We start from the raw sequence: 25434 nt of genomic DNA on the forward strand, positions 1-25434 counted from the left end.
GTGCAGCCCAAGGCAAGGCAGTCACTTCTGTGGGCCTCAGTGTCCTTGTCTGGGAAATGACAGGTTTAGAGGAGGTGATCCATGATCCTGTCACTTAAAATCCATACACATATCCTACCCGAGTCCAGACAATTTTAACCTCAAGGTTGGACCACTTGTGAGCAGACATTATATTTAGCTGGTCTCTTTCAACAAGGTGGAATTTAATGATTAGGACTTGGTGAACAACTTCTCAACTCCCCACCCAACTTGTCAGCCCCAAGATGGGCTTGCCTGGCCCACCAACTTGACAAGGCTTCCTGGTTGGCTTTCCTGTAGTTGGTGTCCTTTGGGAAATAAAGGGAGTTTCTTCCTTTTTTTTTTTTTGAGATGCAGTTTCACTCTTGTTGCCCATGCTGGAGTACAGTGGTGTGATCTTGGCTCACTGCAGCCTCCACCTCCTGGGTTCAAGCTATTCTCCCACCTCAGCCTCCTGAGTAGCTGGGATTACAGGTGTCACCACCACACACGGCTAATTTTTGTATTTTTAGTAGAGATGGGGTTTCACTGTGTTGGCCAGGCTGGTCTCAAACTCCTGACCTCAGGTGATCCGCCCGCCTTGGCCTCCCAAAGTGTTGGGATTACAGATGTGAGCCGCCATGCCCGACCAGGAGTTTATTTCTGATTCAGCTGCAAACATGGTAGACTGTAAGCTCTCAGTGGGCAAAGAGCTCGGATTTATAGATATCTGGGCTCTAGGGTCTAAAAAGGTGCCTTGCACCAGTGGGACTTAACAAGTTGCTGGTTTTAATTCAATGTCAGTCTCATGGGCGGGGCAAGGGGTTGAATCTTTATCCCAAACACACTCATTCCTTCACTGCCTCACACGCACAACTCTGGTCAACTGGTGTTTGTGGTGGCCAGCTGTTGCGTTGTGTGGCCTGCCCTACCTTCTGAGAGCTGCACATTGCTCCCCTCCTCTACTGCAAAGCTCCCTGCGGCCATATTCTTCTGCACAAGCCTGTCCTTGTAGCCACAGCTGATGACACAGGGAGAGTACCAATGTAAGGCAGGCTGACCAAGTCCTGTCCCTGGGAAAAGAAGAACCAAGAAACAGACCCAGGAAGTTGGCTTGAGGGGTTGGATTTGTACCAGTTTTACTTGGAAGATGCTGGAGGTCTTGTCATTTGTCCCATCAACTGAAGAAGGTGGCTATGAAGAGAAGAGCAGTGCTGCAGTACAGAGAGGATCCAGGTGACATTTAAGGCTGGTTCCAGGGTTCCCAAGGCTCTGCCGCACCCTTCCCTGAAATTCTGAATCCACTTTGGATTCAAAACAATGCCCCTCACTCACTCTTGTTTTCCCCTAAGTCATTTCTAGTGGGTGCACTTCCTTTACTTGAAGCCAAAGGATTCCTAGCAAGTACAAGCTTCTGACCTCACAGAGAGGCCATGGTAAACATCCCAAGGAGTGCATAAGCCATGGGTTCAGGGATTTCAGCCACTGCAGAAGACAAGCTGTAACCTAATTCAGTCACAGCTACCGGTGAAGAGGCTGGCAGTGTGGGCTGTGGGGAGCTTCCCTGTGACAGATGGAAGGGGTCCCTATATCTGGAGAGGCTCTAGAACCTCCTCCCAGTGAGGCTAATGTGGTCTGAAGAGGGTCTCTTTGCCAAATGACATTCTGGGGTTGGGATCTGGGATTTCCCCCACTACTTCCTTACATCATTTGCTCAAGCTCAAAAGCTTCCATGTAGCGACATCAAACAGATCTGAAACCACAAATAAAGTAATGTCCACTTAACACTTTGATCAGCACTCATGTTTCATTTTGTGTGCCTTGGAAAGAAATACAGGCTACTGTGCCATGGGATGTTAACTCTTTTATTAATTTAGGGTTAACATTGTATTTGCTTCATTGATTTCTCTTTCAGAGTTGTAGATTCAATAAACAACATCTGGGTTCTCTCCAGCTCACAGGTGACAAGGCAAATGCACTGTTGTCAAACAGGGGAGCGGGACAATATGGAAAAAGACGAGGTCGAAAAAATTTAAGGCAAATGTTACTTCCCTATTCAAGGGAATTGATCAAGCAGATCTGTGCATTTCAATGAAAATATATGAAATATTTGTCAAAATAATTAACATCGGTAAAAATTACAACATGTAGCTTATAAAATGCCTACACAGGTTTGGCAGAATAAATCCAACTGTGTCATGTAGACTCGTAATATACACAGACACAGGAGCATCCACCTTAAAAACGAGTCTTCTGAAGGGCAGAGGCCAAATGTATTTTAAAAGTAATTCCATAAAATGGGAAGTGATGGATGATTAACAATGGATGGGCTGGCTTTACATTTTGTTCAGAGGAATTGCTTGGCCATCGGGGTACCTTTTGGCTGGCCACAGAATGCCTCCTGTTGCCCCTCCTCAGAAGGCTCTGCATCAGGTCGAGGTGGTCGTTCAGGCCATGAGACTCCTGAAGACACAGATAGAACATGGTAACAAGGAGAGCTCGGCTTGCTGAAAGGAGAATGCTGCGGGGAAAGAATCTTCTGGTCTGGGTTTGGAATTTGACTTTCTAAGCCACTGCTGCAGTTTCAGAAGTAGCTGACTATGTAGAAATAGATACTCTGGCCCCAGTGGTCATACATTTTATGCCCTCAAACCTATCTTATTTATAGTCTGACCAAACCGTCCCCAGACTGCTCAGTGGCAGGCAATAAGCAGGTAGACTGCTAGCCCTTTGTCACATGTGAGGATGGCCCAGGGTTTGCTGGCTGGGCCAGGGAGATTTACTACAGAGCCGCAGAAAAGCACGGGGAGAAGAGTGATGTGTGATGCCAAGCATCTTTCTTTTCTGCTTTGGTCTTGAAGATTCAGTAAACTTATGGTCCCAGAAGCTGCTCCAAAGCCAGAGCTATGGATTCCCAGAATTCATTTTGTTCCTGTTACAGTTTGTCAGAAGACTGGAGCCAGCAAGCAGCATTTGAGAGGATATCACCATTTTAGGAACACCTCCTTAACAGCCACCACCCACCTGGCTTGAGTGCCCAGAGATGCTGCTCCTGGGGAGATAAAGCTGTCAGGTGCAGGGCACCACCCCTGAAACAGGGTCTGGCCAACAGTCTGGAGGAAGGTGGACGGATGGATGGATGGATGGGGGTCCCTGCCCTCTGTGGGCAGCTAGACACCCCTACCCGGCCAGGAGGCACGTGCGGCAGCAGAACTGAATGAAGAGTTTCCGTTCACACAGCCGGTTAGACTTCACCATCTCGCAGAATGTCTCATCAGCTGGGGCCCGGCATCAGGAAAGGAAAAGGAGGGAAAGGTCAGTCTTTGGTGCCTGTAAAGATTGTTTCAAGGCCAGGCGCGGTGCCTCATGCCTGTAATCCCAGCACTTTGGGAGGCCGAGGCGGGTGGATCACCTGAGGTCAGGAGCTTGAGACCAGTCTGACCAACATGGTAAAACCCCATCTCTACTAAAAATACAGCAATTAGCCGGGCATGGTGGTGGGCACCTGTAATCCAAGCTACTTGGGAGGCAAAGGCAGGAGAACCACTTGAACCTGGGAGGCAGAGGTTGCAGTGAGCTGAGATCGTGCCATTGCATTCCAGCCTGGGCAAGAAGAGCAAAACTCTGTCTCAAAAATAAATAAATAAATAAAAATAAAGATTGTTTCAATCATTCCACATATGCTGGGCATCAGTGGTGCCCTGGGCAAGAGGGACACAGACAGAGGTGGGCAGCAGGATGGCAGCCCTTGAAGTCCCTCTCCTGCAATGCACTTGACTCTGAGAGCCCCGTGTGGCAGGGGGCAGGGGGGCAGGAGGGGCACCGGTGTATGGGTCTTTCGCTGAGTCTAAGTGACAAGGGGATTCATGAGCAGGATGTGGGGGTGGTGTGGGAGGGATCTCGGGAGAACACCCAGCCTGGGCCCGTGGGGCACACGTGCACCTGTCTTTCTGGACAACTGTGCTGGCCGTGGAGCTTAGGAGGAAAACCCTGGGGGAGGCCGGAGGACAGGCCTGGAGGCACGTGGGAATGGAAGGGGCTTCCAGGGTGGAGGGGGCACCCCGGACAGGGAGGAGCGGGGATGGGAGGAAGGAAGCTGCTGTGGACAGGACTTGCCGAGGACGCAGCTGCGGCAAGGTGTAGAGGCCTTTGAGGATGCATCATCTGTGGACCTTGAGGCCCTCCAGTGGCAACCATACTTTTTTGGGCTGGATACAAAACCTGGGCAGGTGACTTCCTAAAGAGGGAGTTTCCAGGCCTTTGAAGGGACATAATTAGACAAACTTCCCACCCCCCCCACCAAAATAATAATAATAATAATAATAACAGTAACAAGGCAAGGAGGCATCCCAGGACCCTCGACAAGCTCCATGCTCTGCCAGGGCAGGGCCAGTGCCAGCTTCATGCCCAAGGACCATCTGCCCTGACCCTGGGACACTGGAGCAGACTGCCTTCCTCTTCTGGCTGTCAGAATGTGGTGCTCAGAGCTGGCCCCATGTGGCTCCACCCTGCTGCTTGCTGGGCCAGAGTCCCCTTCCCTGCCAGTGTGTCTATAATGGCTCCTGCACTGGACCTCCAGGCCCGAGTCTTCTGCCAACCCTCCTTGTTGCCTGGAATTCCCAAACTAGGCACTTATCTTCAGTTCCCCTTTAAGTTTCTCTTTTTATAACTTGTCATTGTCCCCCATCCCACTGCAGAGCCAGGGCTCTCCTGCAGCACGGATGTGGGTCCATGCTGGATCCCTGTAGAGCTGGGATTGCTGCTGCTGAGCGTGTTCTTGACTCTGGGCTCTGTCCCCCGCATCCTGAGGCCCTCCAGGCTTCCTGGCTTTGACCCCCAAGGTCAGGCTTCTTTTATGGGATGTCACACCCAGGCCACGGGGGCCTATGGCATGACAGTGGGAGCAGTACAAGGACAGAATCATTTTTAGGAGTCAATAAACAGATCAGCAGTGGCTGGGAGGCTTCTCTGGTCAATGTGTGAGAGGCCTAGAGGGAAGTTGGGAGACAGGGCAGCTGTCTTCCAAATCAGCTAGAGGAATCCCAGACAGTCAGTCAGATCAGGGGCATGAACACCTGTCTGTGGAGCCACCGTGACTGTGTGGCTTTGCTTTTCTCTTTTGAGCACAAGCTGGCCAGCTGAGCTCCTCCACAGGCAGCCCCAGGGTAACCCAGGGTAACCCTGCTGCTGCTCACCGTTGCTGCACGTGTGGTTGGTGATGCAGGAGGTTCCCAGCTGTGTGAAGCCCGTCTTACACCTGCTGCAGTTCCTGCTGGAGCCTGCACAGCTCAAGCAGTTCTCATCACACCTGTGCGAAGACATCATTCCTGCTAAGGCTGGGGAAGAAGCCCCACCACTCTGGGCTCCTTTCCCAGAACCTTCACCTCCCTGCACCTCCTTCCCACCCCCTCAGCCTCGGTCCTCTGTGGAGAGGCTGTGTCCCCCACCATTCCCTGACACAGGGGCCAAGTGTCTGCATGTCTTTTCTCCTGTCTGACCTCACTATTGCCCTGGGAGGGCACGGACAGCCATGGCCAGTTGGCAGGAGCATGCCCAGGATCAGGGGCCAGGCCCAGGCCTCCGAGCCTTCCCGCAGCTCACCAGGACACCCTCCTGGGCCCTGGCACCCAGCCCCACCGCTCCCCTACATGGCTCCCAGAGCTGTGTCGGTCTGCTCTGTCCAGCGGCTGCCAGGCTGCGATGGCTGTAGGCTTGGGGTCCAGGCCAGACTCCACCCAGGGATGTGGCACACCTGACTCGAGCTGACCAGAAGGCTGCTGTCACCTATATGTGGCCATGCCTGCTTACCCTCGGGGAGTGGGAGAGATGCCCCACAATTCCTGCCCCTCTTGGACAGTCCTGGTCCAGCCTGCACAGACAGAGACCATGGCCAGGGCTATTTCTCATGCAGGGTAAACGTGACCTCAGAGGAGGGTTGGTGCACTACAGCCCAAGGGCCACAACCAGCATTTATCCTGGACCACAGTCACACTCATTCATTTACAATCTTTTGTGTAGCAGTGGCTGAGCTCAGTAGCTGTGACAGAGGCAGTATGGCCCCAGAAGACTGAGCGACTGACCATTGTGCCCTTTACAGAAATCACTTGCCAATGCGGGCCAAGTGCTTGAAGGAGTGCACCCTGGCTGTGCTGCTGCCTGTCCTCAGTCCACGGCCCGATGACTCAGTCTCCACAGTGCTTGCATCAGCTGTCCACCTCCCCATTGTTGCCAGCTAAGGGTGGAACAGGCCCCATAGGCAGGGCTTGGAGCTTTGTTGTGCTGATAACTGGGCCTCCCTGGGGGGCAGTTCTTTGCTTTATATAGATGCCCCCTCCCTGCTGTGTGAAGCCTTCCATGCCCAGACGCCAGGCCTGCTCATGGGGCTCTTTGCAGAGCAGCCCTCTGATGGGGTCTGGTCTCATCACTGACTCTGCTGCTCTGGAGCCCCAGGTGCAGCATCGCTTCAGCCCGGTGGGGAGGTGGGTTTTATTCCTAGTGTGTCTGAGGATGCTGAGCCTAGAGCTCAAGTCCTTGGTCTGTAATTGTAAATGTGTAAACCCCACAGGCAAACTCACATCCAGGAGCCTTTCTAATGTTCCTATCCAGGCCGCCCCAGAGGAAAGGACAGGTCAGAGGACTTGCCAGAGGGGGTTGTGCACTTGTGGGAAGCCCCATGGGTCTGCCCCCATCATGCTGCCCCCTCCCCACACCTGGTCTTGCACATTCTGGTGGCACAGCCACCAACCAAACCCTTATGCCCCAGTATAGGGTATGACTTTCCCTACAGACCCTCTGGTTTCTTTTACAGACAATGCCACTGGTGAGAGGAGAACCAGGGCTGAGCTGAGTCATTTAAAGAGATGTCAGTGGTCTGGAGGACCCAGGGGCCCAGTGCTCCCAGGCCATGGCTAAAGGTTGCTTCATCTACGAAGAACTATAGTGAGGAGTGGGCTGCGGTGGACAGCCAGGCGGTTATGGATTGCTTGCTTCTTCAAATACAACCTCACTGAGCTCAGTACGATGGCAGGGGCCTCAGTTTTCCCCTGCTCTATACCAAGTTGCCACACACTTAGCAGCTTAAGATAACACCCACTCAGTGGCTCCCCGTTATGCAGGCAGAAGTCCACGCAGGCGCAGCTGGGCTCTCCACTGAGGGTCTCACGAGGCTCAGGGCAAGGTGGTGGCCAGGCTGGGCTCTCCTCTTGAGGTTTAGGGAAATAATCCATCACCATTCTGCTCAGGGAGAGGGGTGATGCCCCCCTCCCCATTAGGCCAGTGCAGATGGCTCTCCCAGGGAGAGCACTGTTTCCTGTGTAGCTCCTGCTTTCCATCAGGATTACTGTGCCCAGCAGCGGGTCCTTGTGGGCAGCAACAGCTTTGGGCAGGGTGGCTTTTAAGATGCTTCTGGTTCTGCAACCATCTATGGTACCTACTTTACCCCCAAACACCATGGCCACTTTGCCCTGCCACATTCTGGAAGGACAGGGATGCCTAATGCAGCCCTCTCTCCCTGTTCCCTTGCAGAGGCCACTCCCATCAGCCTCCTGCCTGTTCAGAAGCAGGATGCAGAAGACTGACACTTTCATGCTCCAGCCTGCGTGCAGAATGCTCATTGGCAAAAGGCATGCCCCTTCAAAGTGTGCCCCTGAGAGTCTCTGCCCCTACTAAGCCTGGGGGCAAGTGGAGGAAGGGCCAGGGCATGAGAAATTTGTCTACCCCTCTGGCAAGCACTCCACAGAGGCCTCTTTTTCTTCCAAGTTGTCCAGGCTGGCTCTTGCTAGGTCCTCTCACTAGGTCTTAAGGGTGTCCGGCCCCTCTCTTAAGGAACTTAACATGCATCGTTCTCAGCTTCGGGCCTCAGCTTCCACCTGCAGTTGCCAACCCAGCAGGCCTGCGTCCTGGCCTGCTTGTTCCAATGCAGCTCTTGTCTGGCCACATGCTCCCTCGGAGCTGCCTGGCACAGCAGCAGCAGACGGCCGCAGCATCCACCAGCATTCTGGGGCCTGGAGGATGCCTGTGGTTCTCTACCAGCTCAGGCTGTCCGAATGGGGAGAGATCCTGCAGAACCAAGGGGACCAAGGCTTTGTTTCCTTTGGGAGGAGTCCACACTGATGCTCTTCCTGGGGGTGCTTCTCCAAGACCCGGTGTGTCAGCCTCAGCACTGTCAGCCTCTGCAGGGCCGAAAGCTTCCCGTCATGTGGGAACAAGTACCCAGGAAACTCCTGTCCTCCACTGCCCAAAGAGGTTTGTGGCGGGGCTGCCGCCTGCTGCCTCCTGGGGGACAGGGTGTGCCAATGCCTCTGGCTGCCTGCAGGGGTCCAGTTGCACAGCTGTGGACATAATCAGCATGCCCTGAAATCCAGGGCATTTGACAAATGAAAGTGATTATCACTGTTTAATTCTAAGTTCTCCCTGGATTGCTATATTTAATTATCTGAGAACCAGCTGACTGGTTAACATGAAAGGTTTGACTTCAAACAACTGTGCCCAGGGCCCTGTGCAGGACTCAGCAAGGCTGCACCTTGCAAGCGGGTGGCAAGTTTCCTATTTTACAGCAACCCAGTAGAAGGGGCTGATGCTTGCAGAGATACGTAACCGCCACCAGGTCCCTCTGCTGTGGGTCACACAAGTGCAAGGACTCAGTGGTCCCTCATGGGCTCACTGTAGGGTTTGTTTCTAGGGAAATAGGTTATAACCATAGTGGTTCTTACACATGCCTGGGAGGCAGACCCCATTGCAGGGTGAATCTACCAGTGCTAACAGGTACCCAGCTGGAAGCCAGGCATGGGCACCCCTCCTGCTCTGACACAAGCCTTTGAGGGCTCCCTCATTTTAAGTCTTTTTCAGACGGAAACCCTGCGATATGGTTTGAACATTTGTCCCCACCAAATCTCATGTTGAGATGTGATCCCCAGTATTGCTGGTGGGGTCTGGTGGGAGCTGTTTGGACCATGAGGTGGATCCTTCATGAATGGCCTTGCACCATCCCCTTGGTGATGAGTGCGTTCATGTGAGAGCTGGTTGTTTAAAGGTATGTGGCAATTCCTTCCTTTTTTTTTTTTTTTTTTTTTTTGAGATGGAGTCTCGCTCTGTCACTCACGCTGGAGTGCAATGGCACAATCTTGGCTCACTGTAACCTCCGCCTCCTTGGTTCAAGCGATTCTCCTGCTTCAGCCTCCTGTAAGACTGGGATTATAGGAACACACTACCACATCCAGCTAATTTTTGATTTTTTTTTTTTTCTTAGTAGAGAAGGGGTTTTGCCATGTTGGCCAGGCTGGTCTTGAACTCCTGGCCTCTGGTGATCCGCCCATCTCGCCTTCCAAAGTGCTGGAATTACAGGCGTGAGCCACCGTGCCCAGCCTCCTTCCCTCTCTTGCTCCTGCTCTTGCCATGTGATGTGCTGCTTTTGCTTCACCTTCCATCAGGAGTAAAAGCTCCCTGAGGTTTCCCCAGAAGCTGAGCAGATGCTGGAGCCATGTTTCCTATTAAGCCTACAGAACTGTGAGCCAAATCAACCTCTTTTCTTTATAAATTACCCAACCTCAGGTATTTCTTTACAGCACTGTGAGAGCAGGCTAACACCTGGCACTTCCCTCACAGCCCACCCCCATCATCACACCTTCACAGCCAACCCCCATCATCACACCCTCACAGCTCACCCTAATCATCACACCCGCACAGCTCACCCCATCACCACACCTTCACAGCTCACTCCATCATCACACCCTCACAGCTCAATCCCATCATCACACCCTCACAGTTCACCCCCATCATCAGACCCTCACAGCTCAACCCCATCATCATCACACCCTCACAGCTCACCCCCATCATCACACCCTCACAGTTCACATCATCACACCCTCACAGTTCACATCATCACACCCTCACAGTTCACATCATCACACCCTCACAGCTCAACCCCATCATCACACCCTCACAGTTCACCCCCATCATCACACCCTCACAGCTCACACCCATCACACCCTCACAGCTCACAGCCATCATCACACCTCACAGCTACACCCAGCATCACACCTTCACAGCCCACGTCCATCATCACACTTCACAGCTCATACCATCATCACACCCTCATAGCCAACCCCCATCATTACACCCTCACAGCCAACCCCCATCATTACACCCTCACAGCCCACACCCCTCATCACACCCTCACAGTTCACATCCATCACACCCTCATAGCTCACCCCCATCATCACACCTCACAGCTCACCACATCATCACACCCTCACAGCCCACCCTCATCATCATATGCTCACAGCTCACCCACGTCATCACACCCTCACAGACCACATCTATCATCACACCCTCACAGCTCACACCCATCATCACACCCTCACAGCTCACATCCATCACACCCTCACAGACCACACCCATCATCACACCCTCACAGCTCACCCCATCATCACACCCTCACAACGCACACCTATCATCACACCCTCACAGCTCACTCCATCATCACACCCCCCATCATCACACCCTCACAGCTCACATCCATCACACCCTCACAGACCACACCCATCATCACACCCTCACAGCTCACCCCATCATCACACCCTCACAACGCACACCTATCATCACACCCTCACAGCTCACTCCATCATCACACCCTCACAGCGCACCCCATCATCACACCCTCAGAGCTCACACCCATCATCACAGCTCACACCCAATAAAACAACCTCACAGCTCACCGCAACATCACACTTCACAGCTTACCTCCATCATCACACCTCATAGCTCACTCCCATCATCACACCCTCACAGATCACACCCATCATCACACCCTCACAGCTCACCTCATTATCAAACCACACAGCACATTCCAATCATCACACCCTCACAGCCCACCCCATCACACACTCACGGCTCACTGCCATCATCACGCCCTCACAGCCCACCCCCATCATCACATCCTCATAGCTCACTCCATCATCACACCCTCACAGCCCACCTCTATCATCACACCCTCACAGCTCACACTCATTATCACACTCTCACAGCTCACCGTCACACCCTCATACTCCACTCATTCATCACACCCTATAGCTCACCCCCATCATCACACCCTCACAGCCCACTCCCATCAAAACATCTCACAGCTTACACCCATCATCACACCCTCACAGCTCACCCCATCACACCCTCACAGTTCACCCCCATCATCACACCCTCACAGCTTACCCCATCATCACACCCTCACAGCTCAAACCCATCATCACACCCTCACAGCTCACTCCATCATCACACCCTCACAGCTCACCCCATCTTCACACCCTCACAGCTCACCACATCATGACACCTTCATAGTCCACCCCCATCATCACAGCCTCACAGCCCACCGCCATTATCACACCCTCACAGCCCACCCCCATCATCACACCCTCACAGCCGACCCCCATCATCACACCCTCACAGCCGACCCCCATCATCACACCCTCACAGCCCACACCCATCATCATACCCTCACAGCTCATACCCATCATCATACCCTCACAGCCCACACCCATCACACCCTCACAGCTCACCTCCATCATCACACCTCACAGCTCACCTCCATCATCACACCTCACAGCTCACAAACATCACACCCTCACAGCTCATCCCCATCATCACACCTCATAGCTCACAAACATCAACCTTACAGCTCACACCCATCATCACACCCTCACAGCTCACACCCATCATCACTCCCTCACAGCCCACCTCCATCATTATAACCTCATAGCTCACCCCCCTCATCACACGCTCATCCCACACACATCATCACACCCTCACAGCTCACACTCATCATCACACCCTCACAGCTCACCATCGTCACACCCTCACAGTCCACCCATTCATCACACCCTATAGCTCACACCCATTGTCACACCCTAACGGCCCACTCCCATCAAAACACCTCACAGCTTACACCCATCATCACACCCTCACAGCCCACCCTCCATCATCACACCCTCACAGCTCACACCCATCATCACACCCTCACAGCCCACCCCCACCATGCACGCTCACAGCTCACCCCATCATCACACCCTCAGAGCCCACTCCCATCATCACACCCTGACAGCCCACCCCCATCATCACACCCTCACAGCCGACACCCATCATCACACCCTCACAGCTGCCTCAAACTCCTCATTGTTGCTCCCACCCTGAATAAGACAGGTTGCCCTGCCCTGTTCTGGGTCCTGAGTTCATGATCTCCCAGCATAGGGCAATATTCAGCCAGAAAAGAGGAGACTAGAGCAAATGGCTTCTCCTTTAACAGCTAAGGTCCAACAACAGAAGGGTCCAGGGCCATCAAATAAGAATGGTGACTCTGTGGATGGACGCATGGGAGGAAGCACGAAAGGGGAATAGGAAAGGTAAAATACATGTGCATTGATTGTGCAAAAAATGGCTTTAGAATGAAGAAATTGTCAAGATCTTTTTACTTTCTCTAAAGTATCTAACTAAAAAGTATTTTTTAAGCCGGGCATGGTGGCTTACACCTGTAATCCCAGCACTTTGGGAGGCTGAGGCAGGAGAATTGCTTGAACCTGGGAGGCAGAGGTTGGAGTGAGCCGAGACACGCCACTGCACTCCAGCCTGGGTGACAAAGCGAGAGTCTATCTCAAAAACAAAAACCAAAACAAAAATTAGCTGGGCATTGTGGTGCACGTCTGTAATCCTAGCTACTCGGGAGGCTGAGGCACGAGAATTGCTTGAACCCCGGAGGCAGAGGTTGCAGTGAGCTGACATCACACCACTGCACTCCAGCCTGGGTAACAGAGTAAGACTGTGTCTCCAAAACCAAATTTTTTTAAACCCAAAACATGGTTTCTCTGATTATCGACAGTGCAAAGGATGCATGCTGGGTGTGACATGGGCAGGGACATCCACTGGCGTGTGAGCACCTTGCTATTCTGCTTCTCATCCTATCCCGTTGCTGTACAGTGCCTGACCCATGGCAGGCACCCAACAAATATGCATTCAGTGAACAAAGGGAGGAAGGCCCCTAACCAGCTCTGTAAATGGGCTCCTATCCACTGTGGGGTGATGCAACATGCCCTCCCCCGGCCCCTGGGGAAGATGCTGCCAGACTCTGCCCTCCAGTCACTCCTTTGCTGGACACAGCTGCCTGCTGTTCCCTGCCAGGAAGACCGTACCTTCGACACACTTTGTGGGGCAAGCCCGGCATCTCCTCTGGGTAGAACCCCTCACCACAGGCTGGCACACACTTCCAGTCTTGGAAGTGGAAGTTTTTCGCACAGTGAATGCACTCTTCTCTGCCTGGCCCTGAGAGATACAGGAAAAGAAGCAGGTATCAGGGATGGCTGGCAGAAGACCATGCCCCAGGCCTGCTTCAGGGCCTTGTGAGATCAGGGGTACCATTCAGAAGCCCCAGGCCACCACCACAGCTGGCATTTCCCAGGTTCTGTGAGCTGGGCCATCCTCACCCACTCCCAGGAGGTGGGCATCACCATCCCCATTTCACAGACGGGGACATCAAGGCATGAGGTGATCTCAGAGGGAGCACACCTGCCCACTGGCCATGTGACGATGATGGGCCCTGTTTCCAACAGGCCTAGGCCCACTTTGGCTCCCTGAACACTTGAAATCCAGTGCCAAAGTCTTCATATAAAAAAAAATAAAACAGCCATTTATTTTTTATATGGATACATGTTGAAATGGCAGTATTTTAGATACATTAGGTTGAATAGGATATGTTACTAAAATTATTTTTGCCTGTTTCGTTTGACTGTTTAAGATATGGTTACTAGGCAACTTCAAATTGCAGCCATGGTTTGCATTTGTGGCTCTTCCATTGCACAGAATGCTGTAGACAATGACGTGGGAAGATGAAAGAAGAGATCTTCGGGAATAGTGTTGATAGGTGTTTGGTGTATACAGTCAGGGCATTTTCAACAATAGAGAAAAAAATGCCTAAGACTAAGGGTTTATGGTGCAGGGAGGAGAGACTTGAAGAGACAACAGTTCTGAGCAAAGGGCCATGAGTCATGGAGGAAACCCTTCAGGTTGGCTAAGGGTCTGAGGAGGAACTGTTGACCTGGGTCAGACGTTGAACTAGATGACGAGATAGCACCTCCTCTGGGCCAGGTGTCTCCAGGGAGCATCTGATGGGACATCAGAGAGAGGCAGTGAGGTGGCCACTGACTGACAGCGGACAGGGTTACAGGCAGGGAGGAAATTATCTCAGAGGTGCTATGAAAATCACAATGCCAGAGTAAACCTCCCCACAACTGCTTCAGTTTGACTGTGGTCTTAGATTGAGGCCTTGCAGTCTGCTCTGGACTCAGATGGGGCCTCTCACTGTGTCAAGGGAAAAGCCCTTTGCAGAGGTTCTGGAGCCTGCAGGGCTCAAGCACAAGGCCCTGGGCTCTGGGGCTGGCTCCACACCTCAGAACCACAGCTGTAAGGCTGGGAGGGAATTCTGAGCTCATGCAGGAGAAGCTCCTCCTTTGAGAGTCAGGAAGAGTGAAGCCGAGAAGGCCACAGAGTTTTGAGCAGGAGGCAGACGTAGGGCCCTCAAGGGGCCTCTTGAGGACCACTGTCTTCATGGCAGGTGTCTCCCTCTTCCTGAGGTGCAGTGGAAGGGCTGACCCCAGGGTCGGGACTCTGTTCGGTTTATGTTGTTCTGGAGCAGAGGCTGCTCTTATGCTTTGGCCAATGCCACCCCTCCCCGTCGCTGATCTCTGGGAGCATCTGGTGGGTGGGTCTCGTGCACAAGGTGGGGCGCCACTCTGAGCGGGGCTTGGGAGCTGTTCAGGGCTTGCTGTTATACCTCTCGTGCCTCACCTGCTGAACTGATCACCCCTGCTGTCCTTCCTCCAGCACCAGGGTCCTTAACACTTGTGGAGCCTCCAAAGTGGGAAAGAAAGCTTGTTCTCGTTTGTACTTAGTTGAATGCTCAATGTATTAAGCTTCAACGTTGTTAAAATACATTTATTTGGAGATGGTGGTGATGGTGGCTCACAAATGTAAATTCACTTAATGCCACCGAACTGTATGCCTAAAAATAGTCAACATGGTAAATTTTATGTGACGTGTATTTTATCACAATAAAAAAGCTGTTAAAGTGGGTTGATTTTCTAAGCGACCTATTTTCTCAACTACTAAAAAATATGAATTTCATAACTCAGTGAAAGTCTTTTAAGGATTCCATTAAGTCGCAAGTCTCTATAGACTTTGAACATTTTAAAAGCACCCACAATCATAGCAATAAGAGCAGAATGGGCTATGCTTATACAGGACCTGCTATGTCATTTGCGGGGCCCAGTATAAAGTGAAAACATGGAGCCTTTGTTCAAAAAGCTGGAAAAATGTGCCATGACAGGGACTGAAACAGAAAGCATTTTCCTTTCTTTTGTAATCTCTCTTGGTCTGCTGTAGTGTTTCTCATTTGCTGTTTCAAGTCGTGCCATCTCAGGCATAGGATGCTCATGCATGAGGACCGACTGTCACAGGTGCTTGGGGCACTGCCCTACAACTTGGTATGTGTGTGCCCTGCAGGCTGCCAGCTGCTAATCCACATGCCATGCCCCAAGTGGGTAAGTCGAGTCCCATGGGGGCCACTGCATTAACCCAGCTGTGCCAGCAGCCCCGAAGGATTACACTCTCCATGCCAGGACACACGGGGCACCTGGACTCAGGAGGATGAGAGGCTCATCTCAATCGAATTGCCTGCCAAGTGCACTGGAGCACTGTGAGCCAAGGGTGGGGACAGATTCCACCAGGTCCTACCCCAAGCACTCATGCCTGACTCCAACCCTCCCCATGACTGTGCCCAGGCCCCTGGGTGGGTGGTGGGCAGCAGTGGTCACTGAATGGGAGCAGGGAGGGGAACGCCAGGTGGGCCTGGGTCTCCAGGGCACATGAAGTGGGCAGCTAAGAACAGATGTCTCCAATGAGGTCCACACCTGACATGTAGCAAGAAGCCTCCAGTGACTCAGAGGAGGAAAATGAGGTCTCTCTCCCAAGAGGCTGCCAGGAGATAGATGTACACGTTCCCAGGAGCTTAGAAAGAACCCCACGCCAGCGGGCATGGGGCACAGGGGAGATTCTCTAGAGCTGTGGACCTGCTCACCAATGAATTTAACAGCTGAAGTGATGGAGAAGTCACTGGTTTGAGATGAGAATTCCAAGTGACTCTACAAAGTTTTTTGCCATCAGGCAATCTGGGGACTCAGAGAAAGAAAAGTGAATTATTGAAATCAAAGAGTTATAAAATGGTATGCCTGAATGTTATGGATTTGAGGGACTATGAAATTTAAATAAGCAACATCAGTGACGCTTCCTAATCAATCTGGGCTAAAGTAGTCAAAGAAATAAATAATAAAAATAATAGACAAAAAGGTGACAGGCAGACTGCTAGGGAAATCTGCTGAGCTGCCAGCGGGTGGAACCCATCCAGATGCTGAGCACTGTGGCCTTCAGGACTGCCCCAGGAAGGAACTGAGGACGACGTATCTCCCCCGGGTGGTCTGCGGTCAGCTTGGCAATCATAGGAGGACACCGGCCTCGGCCATAGCCTTGGTTTATCATGCCTGTCTATTCCAGGACAGTATGGCAGGTAGCTGCATGGGGTACTCACGGTTGGCCACACGGGGAGGGGTGTGCCCATTCTGCAGCATTTCTGAGGAATAGTAGTATCATGGCAACTGTGATTTACCAGAGACTTAATTCTGTTTTTTTTTTTTTAGACAGAGTCTCACTCTGTTGCCCAGGCTGAAGTGTGCAGGGGTGTGATCTCAGCTCACTGCAACCTCCACCTCCCAAGTGATTTTCGTGTCTCTGCCTCCCCAGTAGCTGGAATTACAGGTGCCCACCACCACACCCGACTAATTTTTGTGTTTTCAGTAGAGACAGGTTTTCGCCATGTTGGCCAGGCTGATCTTGAACTCCTGACCTCAGGTGATCCACCCGCCTTGGCCTCTCAAAGTGCTGGCATTACAGGCATGAACCACTGCACCTGGCCAGTAGAGACTTAATTCTTAAAGTATTACTGCAGAAAAAGCTCATATGATGTGAGTTTCTTAGAAAGGACCAAAGTACCAAGGGCAGGAAGGGGAGAGGAGAAAACTTAACCCAAAACATATCTGAGCCCACAGACTGATGGTGCACTTCAACTTACTTGTGCAAATAGCTCTGCTAAACAAAACCCAATAAAATGAATGAATTCTCTGCCATTCTGCATAGAAACTGTGCCTGGGAGACATTCGTGCCATCATCTTTGTGGGAAGTTATAATACATGTAAAATTGTTTATAGAATTCTTTTCTTCTTTGAACCAACTATTCAAAATAAGTGAAGATAGGTACAAAGAACTAAGGCTATGTTTGAAAACATCCCCGTCCCTACCTGGATCCATTCCCACCTCTCCCAAAGCCCTCTCAATGTTTATGGTGTTGTGTTTCTGTCCGCACCTTTCCACAGCAAGAGTTGAGCTCCGAGACAAGATGGCCTGAGTGGTTGAGCATCCCTTATCCCTTTCCCCATCTGAAAGAGCCACTGCCTGGCTGGATTTGTAATGAGAAATTCAGGCTGTTTGTTCAAAGTGGGTCTTTGCATTGTTTTGGGACTTTGTTTGAAATTTAAAAACATGGTTTTAAAAAAGATTTCCAACAAAATGTTTTCCTTTTATGGAGAACAGGGTCTCACTATGCTGCCCAGTCTAGTCTTGAGCTCCTGGGCTCAAGCTATCCTCCCACCTCTGCCTCTCTGATTGCTGGGATTATAGGCATGAGCCACTGCAATGTACACAAAATTTACCAGCTCAGCTATTTTTAAGTACACAGTTCAGCAGCATTAAGTACATTCACACTATTATGTAACCATCACCAGCATCTATCCTTAGAACAACTGTCATCTTCTCAAGTTGAGACTCTGCAACCGTTAAACATTAAATCTCCACTCTCCCTGCCCCCAGTCCCTGGTACGGCCTTTGTACCTTGTTTTGCCTTTGCATTTTAATGCTGCAATAAATGCAGAAGCCCATGAAGTCCTAGGGCTTTCTCGCTCTCAAGGCAGCAGCCTACCCGCTTGGGTAATGCTGGCCCAAGGCCTCCACAGGCAGTGAACTCACCCACGCAGGTTCCGCAGGTGTGATGGCATTCCCCACATCTGATCAGCTCTGAGTCAAAGTAGGTGCCTGGCTCGCAGTCAGGAATGCAGCTGCCCCGTGCAAGGCTGTTGAAAAGAAAGAGGCAGATTTCCACATCCATTCCAAAAGTCTAATTAAATTATGATTTGCCCTCTAACGCCTTTCCCAAGAGGAAATGTAAGCGGCTGAGGCACAGCTCTTTGTGTCACCAAAAGTTCTCAGCTAAGGAAAGTTGGGAAAGCCATCCTGCAGTCCGCTGGGGGCCCAGCAGGAACGGCCACGAGGGCCTGGGAAGCAGAGCTCCCGTTACTATGCAGCAGGTGCTGGGCTCCGTCCGACCCAGTGATAGCTTTTCCTTACTGCCATTTCTCCAACTCGAATCCAAACCCCATGAAGAGAAGTGGAGCTGTGTGGGTCACCACTGGTGGCACGCTAGCTCAGTCTCAGTGTCGAGTCCCTCTTGAAGTGTTGGCATTTATGACATGTGATGGGGCTGCTGGCTGCAAGGCTGGCCCTGAACCCCAACCTGCTCCTGTCTCTCTTGCTTGAAACCTTCTGTAGCTTCGCAATGAAACTTGAAATAAGATGCCCTCTAGAGCCCTAGCAGGCCTGTCAAATGCAGCCCCTGCCTTCCTCTTTCACCCCATTTGTGCCTGCCCTCACCTCGATCCAGCCAGCCAAGTGCTGGACAGAGACACAGATGCTGAGCTACACCACCCATGCAGATGGCTTCTGCCACTTCCCAGTGTTCGAACCTGAGCAAGCCCGCCAGCCTCTCTGCATCTCCATTTTCCTTCCTGTTAATTGGTTTCTACATCATAAAGTTGCTTGGAGGACTCAATGAGCTAATACCCATAAACATTTCAGTGTCTGGCACACAGCAGTGTGAATAAATGTCACCTACAATTATCTCTTTAGTTCCTGAGATTATACTGTGTGTGCTGTACACGTTTTAAATGGGTTTGCCACTAAACATACTGAGCAAGTGCTATGGGGTGCATCTGTCAGATCCGGAGACTCCTGCTATGACACTGGGATTTATAATAAGAAATATATGTTTGGTCTTTGTCCTGGCACACAGCTTCTAAGACCCTTGGAATTACCAAAGTGCCAAATGTCTTTAATAACTGATGACTGAGGGGTTCCTGGGTAGCCTCTAGACAGGGACTGGCTGCCAGGGAACCAACCATGTGATCAGAACATTGGAATTTCTAGCCCTACTACTCTGACCTCCCTCCTGGGAGGTGAGAGGGGCTGAAGGCTGAATTGATTACCAGTGGCCAATGATTTAATCAATCATGCCTATGTAACAAAACCTCCATAAAAAACCCAAAAGGTCAGGGTTTGGAGAGCTTCTGGGTTGGTGAACAAGAACATATCCCACATCCTGGGAGGGTAGCAGAGCCCAGCCCAGCCCCATAGGGATGGAAGGTCCAGCGCTCAACCCTTCTAAACCTCACCCTCCGCATCTCTATCTGGCTGTGCATCATATCCTTGTAATAAATGGGTACACGTAAGTAATGTCTTTCACTCTGAGCTGCTTTAGCCAATTAATCGAAGCCAAGGAGGGGTCATGGGAAATCCGATTGATAGCTGGTCATTCAGAAGCACAGGTTACCATGTGGGACTTGTGATTGGCATCAAAGTAGGGCAGTCTTGGGCTGAGCCCCCAATTTGTAGGATGTGACACTATCTAGCAGTGTCAGAATTGAGCTATTTGTTTATTTATTCATTTTTGAGACAGGATCTCACTCTGTCACCCAGGCGGGAGTGCTACAGTGGCACGATCTCAGCTCACTGCAAACTCTGCTTCCCGAGTTCAAGCGATTCTCCTGCCTCAGCCTCCCGAGTAGCTGAGATTCAGGCACGTACTACCATGCCTGGCTAATTTTAGTATTCTTAGTAGAGATGGGGATTTGCCATGTTGGCCAGGCTGGTCTCAAACTCCTAGCCTCAAGTGGTCTGCATGCCTCAGCCTCCCAAAGTGCTGGGATTACAGGTGTGAACCAGTGCATTCAGGCTGAGCTATATATTTATTATATATATCTTATGGGACACCCAGTTGGTGTTCACTGGAGAACTGCTTGGTGTGTGGGGAAAACCCCACACATTTTGGCTACCAGAGGTGAAGTGTGTTACATTTTGTGTGTGAAAGTAGGCGAAAACACTGGCTTTTCCTATCTCTTACACCTGCACTTAGCAGGAAGATGTCTGTATGTTTGCAAGCTCCTCTGCATGGATGGTGGACACCCACCCAGGGCCTTCCTCTTCATGGTGCCATGCCCACTGCGAATGGCAGTTAAATCACGTCTTTAATAACTGACATTCCCCTGCAAACCCTTCCTGTGTTGATCCCCCTGAAGAGACGGATGGCCGGAGGCGGCGGCTCGGTCGCTCTCTTGCTGCTTTAACATGACTGCAGTGATTTGAAGTCACAGCTTAAGAGGATATTGGGCAATAAACGGAAGCTTTCTGTGGCTGATGGCTGGCGATGTGTCTGGAGTTTGCATGCCTCTCTGAAAGCTTGTCATTGATGGAACCACTGCTTCTATGTGGCGGGGCTACTGCCAGGAAGCATTTTCTCTTTAGCACACTATTCCTGAATTGAGTATCTGATTTCCCTCTCCTACAAGATGGGACAGGATGCATAAATGCATTCCCTGGGATCCCTCAGCGCTTCTCTGCTGAGAAACAGGCAGGTTCCAGGGTGCTGGGAACACAGAGCCTCCTCTTCCTGATACCCCCAGCTACCAGCCTGGGTTGAGGATCCACTCCTGGGTTGCTTGACCTACAGAGCCTGGGACATCAAAGCTGGCCTCTCCCAGGCTGCCAGCTGAATGTCTCCTCCTTCCTCTTCCAATTTTTATCTCTTTGGGGGATCCCTTTCCTGGGCCAGTTCATCCTTTCACTCCTAATCCTGCCTTGTCCAGCCAACAGGTTTAAATGACAGCAGATGTGATGCGTGACTTTGGGGGCCTTGCTTTGCCTTCCCTCTCCTGGCCTCCTAGCTGCTTGCGGTCCTTTTCTCCCCAATACTTTCATCTGGAAGAAAGGGGCAGGCTGAAGGAAATGAAGACAGTAGCATAGTGCCTCCTGGGGAAACTTCATCTCCCCTGTTTGTAAAATGCGAGTAAGAATTATGTCTACTTCATAGGTTGCTGCAAAGATTAAATGAGGCAATATTGGTGCAAGCACCTGGAATAAGAGAAGATATGCTCAGTAAGTTTTCTTTCTTTGTTCTTTACTCCAAAAAAGGAACTTCTTCTATGGAGAATTCCAGTCCTCACAGCATTTGAGAAGGGAGATGGGGTTGGGGGGTATGTTGCATCCCTCTACCGCCTCACTCTGCAAAAGCAACTCCCTGCCCGGACCGCAGCATCTTCATCACTGCCAGCCTGCTGAAATGCAGAGTAGTGGGCTCTACCCAGACCTGCTGCATCAGAACCTGCATTTGAACATGAGGAGATCCTTCCAGTGTGGACCATGGTGCTAGTCTCCCTACTATGGGAGTATCCCCCCCAAAATTTTGAACAGAATGTTCTAAGATTTTAGACAGCAATTTGGAGGAATAGGTAATGTATATTTGGTTGCATTAAAAGGAATTTGGTTGCATAAAATGGGCTAAAGAAACATTTCAAAATATTCCAAGAACAATCATTAACCCAGAAGAATGATTTTAAAGAAAATGTCTGCTGAGCTTTATGGGGCTGAGCCTGATGGAACAGGGAGAACCAGGAATGTAAAGAGCACCCTCAGGAAGCAATGAAGATGTCAGGAGCTGGGAAAAAAACAGAAGGATGCAGATGAGAGAGGGTGGGCGAGCCACTACAGCCCACCCCTGGCCCAGACAGGGAGGGGAACTGGAGCAGGTGGAGGTGCTGGAGCGAAAGGAGGTGGATCTGGGCACAGCCCTGTGCTGCATGTGATGCAATCAAGTGCTGCTTTGCCCAATTTGCCCATGTTGTATGAAACACAGAGATTCCACCCATCCTCTCGCTTTCATCCTACACAGCCATCTCTAAGTGGACACATGATTTCCAGAATTTGGAATCTTTACCCTCAATGGCTTTGGGCCTCTGACAGTTCAGCTTTTAGGAGAAATGCAAAAATGTGGTAAATCCATAACAAACTCAAAACAGCACCACCACCCTGGCATTCTTCAGGTTTTGAGGGGGGTTTTTACCTGAATCCTTCTTTACAGACAGTACATTTCTCGGGTTCATCCACGCACTTTTTACAGCTTGGGTGGCATTTAAGGCAATTTTTCTGACCTGGAGAAAAATAGCAAGATAAGAAAAGAGAAGGGACGGCACTGACAGGAATCAAATCTGGGCAAGCAGGCCTCCGGCATTTCAGAGCAGGGGTGTAGGTGGGCTGCTCCCCGAGTCCACCTCCAGAATGTGTAGAAATAAGGCAGCCAGAGGCTACTTGTACATGGTGTGGGTTCACAGATTTCTCACCTCCCCTTTCTGAGGTAGATTCAAGTCCTCAGACAACCACCAGGCCTCTGAGGTGCTTCCACTTATTTCAACAGGGATGGAGGCCAATTCCTGGTGGGCTAAGTAGAGTTTAACGAGGTGGAAATCTTCATAAACGTGGCCAGGTGTGGGCAGGTGGGCGGGGGGGGAGCCTGAGGTTGCTGCTTGCTCTCCACAGTGCTTTCCCAGGGAAACCTATATATGAAGATCTGGTGGCTCTAGATGGTGAGACAGGAACCTGTGGTGAGTCATCGTGCCTCCTGGGGAAGTTCTGGGTCACCCCAACTCCCATCTGCAATGTCATAAGTTATTATCTGGGTTGGCGCCTCATTAAACTCCACCATGCACCACTCCTAAGTGACCGGGGTGCTCTGGGCCTGGGAGCGAACGGCTGCTTGCTACACCTGTGCATGTCCCCGCCACAGGGCCCCCTCACAGGTGGCATCATATGCCATAAAGCAGGGGCTGAGTGAGGATGTCGGGGTGAAGGAGGGCGGCCAATTGTGCCCTTGGGAAGGGGGTGGGGATGAAGGTGCCTGCATCCTTTGCAAAGGTCTGGTTGACAGCCCAGAACAAGTGTTTGCAAAGGCTGTGAAATGTGTCTTGCATGACTTTTTGTTTCCCCTCTAAAGGGAGTCTGGGAAGGGTGAGGTGGCTCATACCTGTAACCCCAGCACTTTGGGAGGCCAAGGCAGATGGATCATTTGAGGTCAGGAGTATGAGACCAGCCTGTCCACCATGAAGAAACCCTGTCTCTACTAAAAACACAAAAAAAGTAGCTGGGTGTGATGGCACATGCCTGTAATCCCAGCTACTTGGGAGGCTATGGTAGAAGAATTGCTGGAACCCAGGAGGCAGAGGTTGCAGTGAGCTGAGATCACACCACTGCACTCTAGACTGGGTGACAGAGTGAGACTCCATCTCCGGGAAAAAAAAAAAAAAAAAAAAGCGGGGGGAGTCTGGTTATTTGATGATTTTATACGTCTTTGAAGATTTCCTGGGTCTTGTCCACAGGGGTAACAGCAATGCCATGACAGGTTGGATCAATGACCCACCCTGAGCAGCAAGGGCCCCGAGAGGAGGGCTGTGGGGAGGCCTGCTACCTGGAAGACCACGAATGCCAAACGGTAGCTTCTTCAATGTGTTTGACAACTATCCCCCATCAATTTAACCCAAGCCCTGCTTTTGCATCTCCCAGGGCAAGGTGAATTACTAAAACACTGGCATGGGGTCTTGGGCCTAGAACTCCTGTCCATTCCCCCACCCTCCTGGGACAGCAGGGCAGCAAGACACCTGGCCGTGCTGCTCTGAGTTACAGTCCCACCTCCATCATGACTAGCTGTGGCCTTTGCCCTTGTGCAGCTTTGATTCCCCACCTGTGGAAGGAGGAAAACACTGCCTGTCTAGTGTTTAGGGGTGTAGATGCTACCTGTAAAATGTTCCGCAAAGACCAACCCATCCCTTCTGAGCCCAACTGACATTGGTCAGCAGCTCCTTTTCATTTTTGGAGGTCTGCAAACCTTCTGCCCACACTTAAATCCCAATTTCGTCTCAGCAGCTCTGCCTAGGAGGGCTCGCCCCCAGATCTGACCACCAATTCCATATGCCCTGACCCATGCCCAGTGCACACATCCTCTGTTACAGAGAAGCTGATGGCATAGTCTTTCCTGGAGAAGAAATTACAGGACAGACAGCAGGACCTCCTCTCCTGGTACCTGAAATCAGACTGAGCCCAAGAGTGGCTGGCCCTAGCCACCTCTCAGCCCTTGCTCAATAGCGGATGTTGACTCTGGTACAGATGCATGAAATTCCCTGGACAGCGAGTAAGGCCAGGATTTCTTTCAGCATCACTTGGAACTTCTCCTGGCCAGGTCTGTGGGGGAAGTGCTATTAACTAACTAACAGGCCTGGGTGCTTTGATTTCATCATCTCTGCCTCCTTCCCCTGTTGCAAGTCCTTACTCAGAACAACAAAATACACAGGAAGCAGAAGGTTGGGAAATTCTCCCAGGAGAGAGGGCACAGGCCCAGAAAGTTGGGGCTGGCTCATCAGTTCTTGTGCCCACGAACATGCCACTTACTTTCATCAGCATAAAATCCTGCAGGACAGAGGGTCACACAGGTGTTCATCTCTTGGTGGTGATAGAACCCACGGCGGCAAGACAGGCACTGTGTCGCACCCCTGCCGGAGCAGGTCTCACACCCCTTGTGGCACCGGCGACAGCGTCTTGCTGCTGTGTCCCCAAAGTACCCCAAGGGGCACACACTCACACACTTCCTGTAGGAGCAAAGGCAGGAGGGTGAGGGCCTTGCCAACCCAGCCCCAGCCCCAACCCCACGCCCACCCCTTTGTTTCCTTTGAGGAAACAAAGGCTTCAGGAGTGAATGTCAAACATGATGCCCTTTGTCTTGGTGAGTGCAGTTCTGAGGTTCCTACATACACAGGTGGAGAAGTTGGAGGCCTTGCACAGAACCTGGGAATCCTTTCTTTTAAAAGCTGGCCCCACTGAAAAGTCCTGAGGGTGTGCATGGTTTCCCAAGGGCATCGTGAGGTTGGTATTTGACTTCTGGAGCTGTTGGCTCTGGCAAAACCCTCTCTCGGGTGCCCTCAGGGAGTGAGTCTCGTGGGCAGTGAGTAAGGCCAGCAGCGTGACAGCCTTTGCACTTTGGCCAGTGAGTGCGCTGTGGCTGGGAGCTCCAGGATGCCACGAGAGCCACATGGGCACCTGGCTCCACCGTGCACGGCTGCACCCGTGCCTGAGCCCTCATGGGTGTGCACCAGTGGTTGGTGGGTGCATCTGTCACCCAGGCCTTTGGGGAGCCTAGCAGTGTCC

The 25434-nt window shown here is 51.4% G+C and overlaps 1 protein-coding gene across 1 annotated transcript in view; it reads right to left on the reverse strand.

Moving 5' to 3' along the window:
- Positions 1 to 1841: 1841 nt before the first annotated feature.
- Positions 1842 to 25434, reverse strand: part of PCSK6 (proprotein convertase subtilisin/kexin type 6) — a 149335-nt gene continuing 125742 nt past the window's right edge. The window contains exons 19-24 of the mRNA XM_011958127.1: positions 24682 to 24878; positions 22307 to 22394; positions 18106 to 18209; positions 13170 to 13299; positions 5193 to 5305; positions 1842 to 3275 (exon numbers count right to left, since the gene is read on the reverse strand). Coding sequence (XP_011813517.1) covers positions 3178 to 3275; positions 5193 to 5305; positions 13170 to 13299; positions 18106 to 18209; positions 22307 to 22394; positions 24682 to 24878 — 730 coding nt within the window. The 3' untranslated portion in view covers positions 1842 to 3177. The remainder of the gene's footprint in view (positions 3276 to 5192; positions 5306 to 13169; positions 13300 to 18105; positions 18210 to 22306; positions 22395 to 24681; positions 24879 to 25434) is intronic.

Source organism: Colobus angolensis, unplaced genomic scaffold, assembly GCF_000951035.1.
Source record: "Colobus angolensis palliatus isolate OR3802 unplaced genomic scaffold, Cang.pa_1.0 Scaffold112, whole genome shotgun sequence".
Taxonomy (NCBI): Eukaryota; Metazoa; Chordata; class Mammalia; order Primates; family Cercopithecidae; genus Colobus; species Colobus angolensis.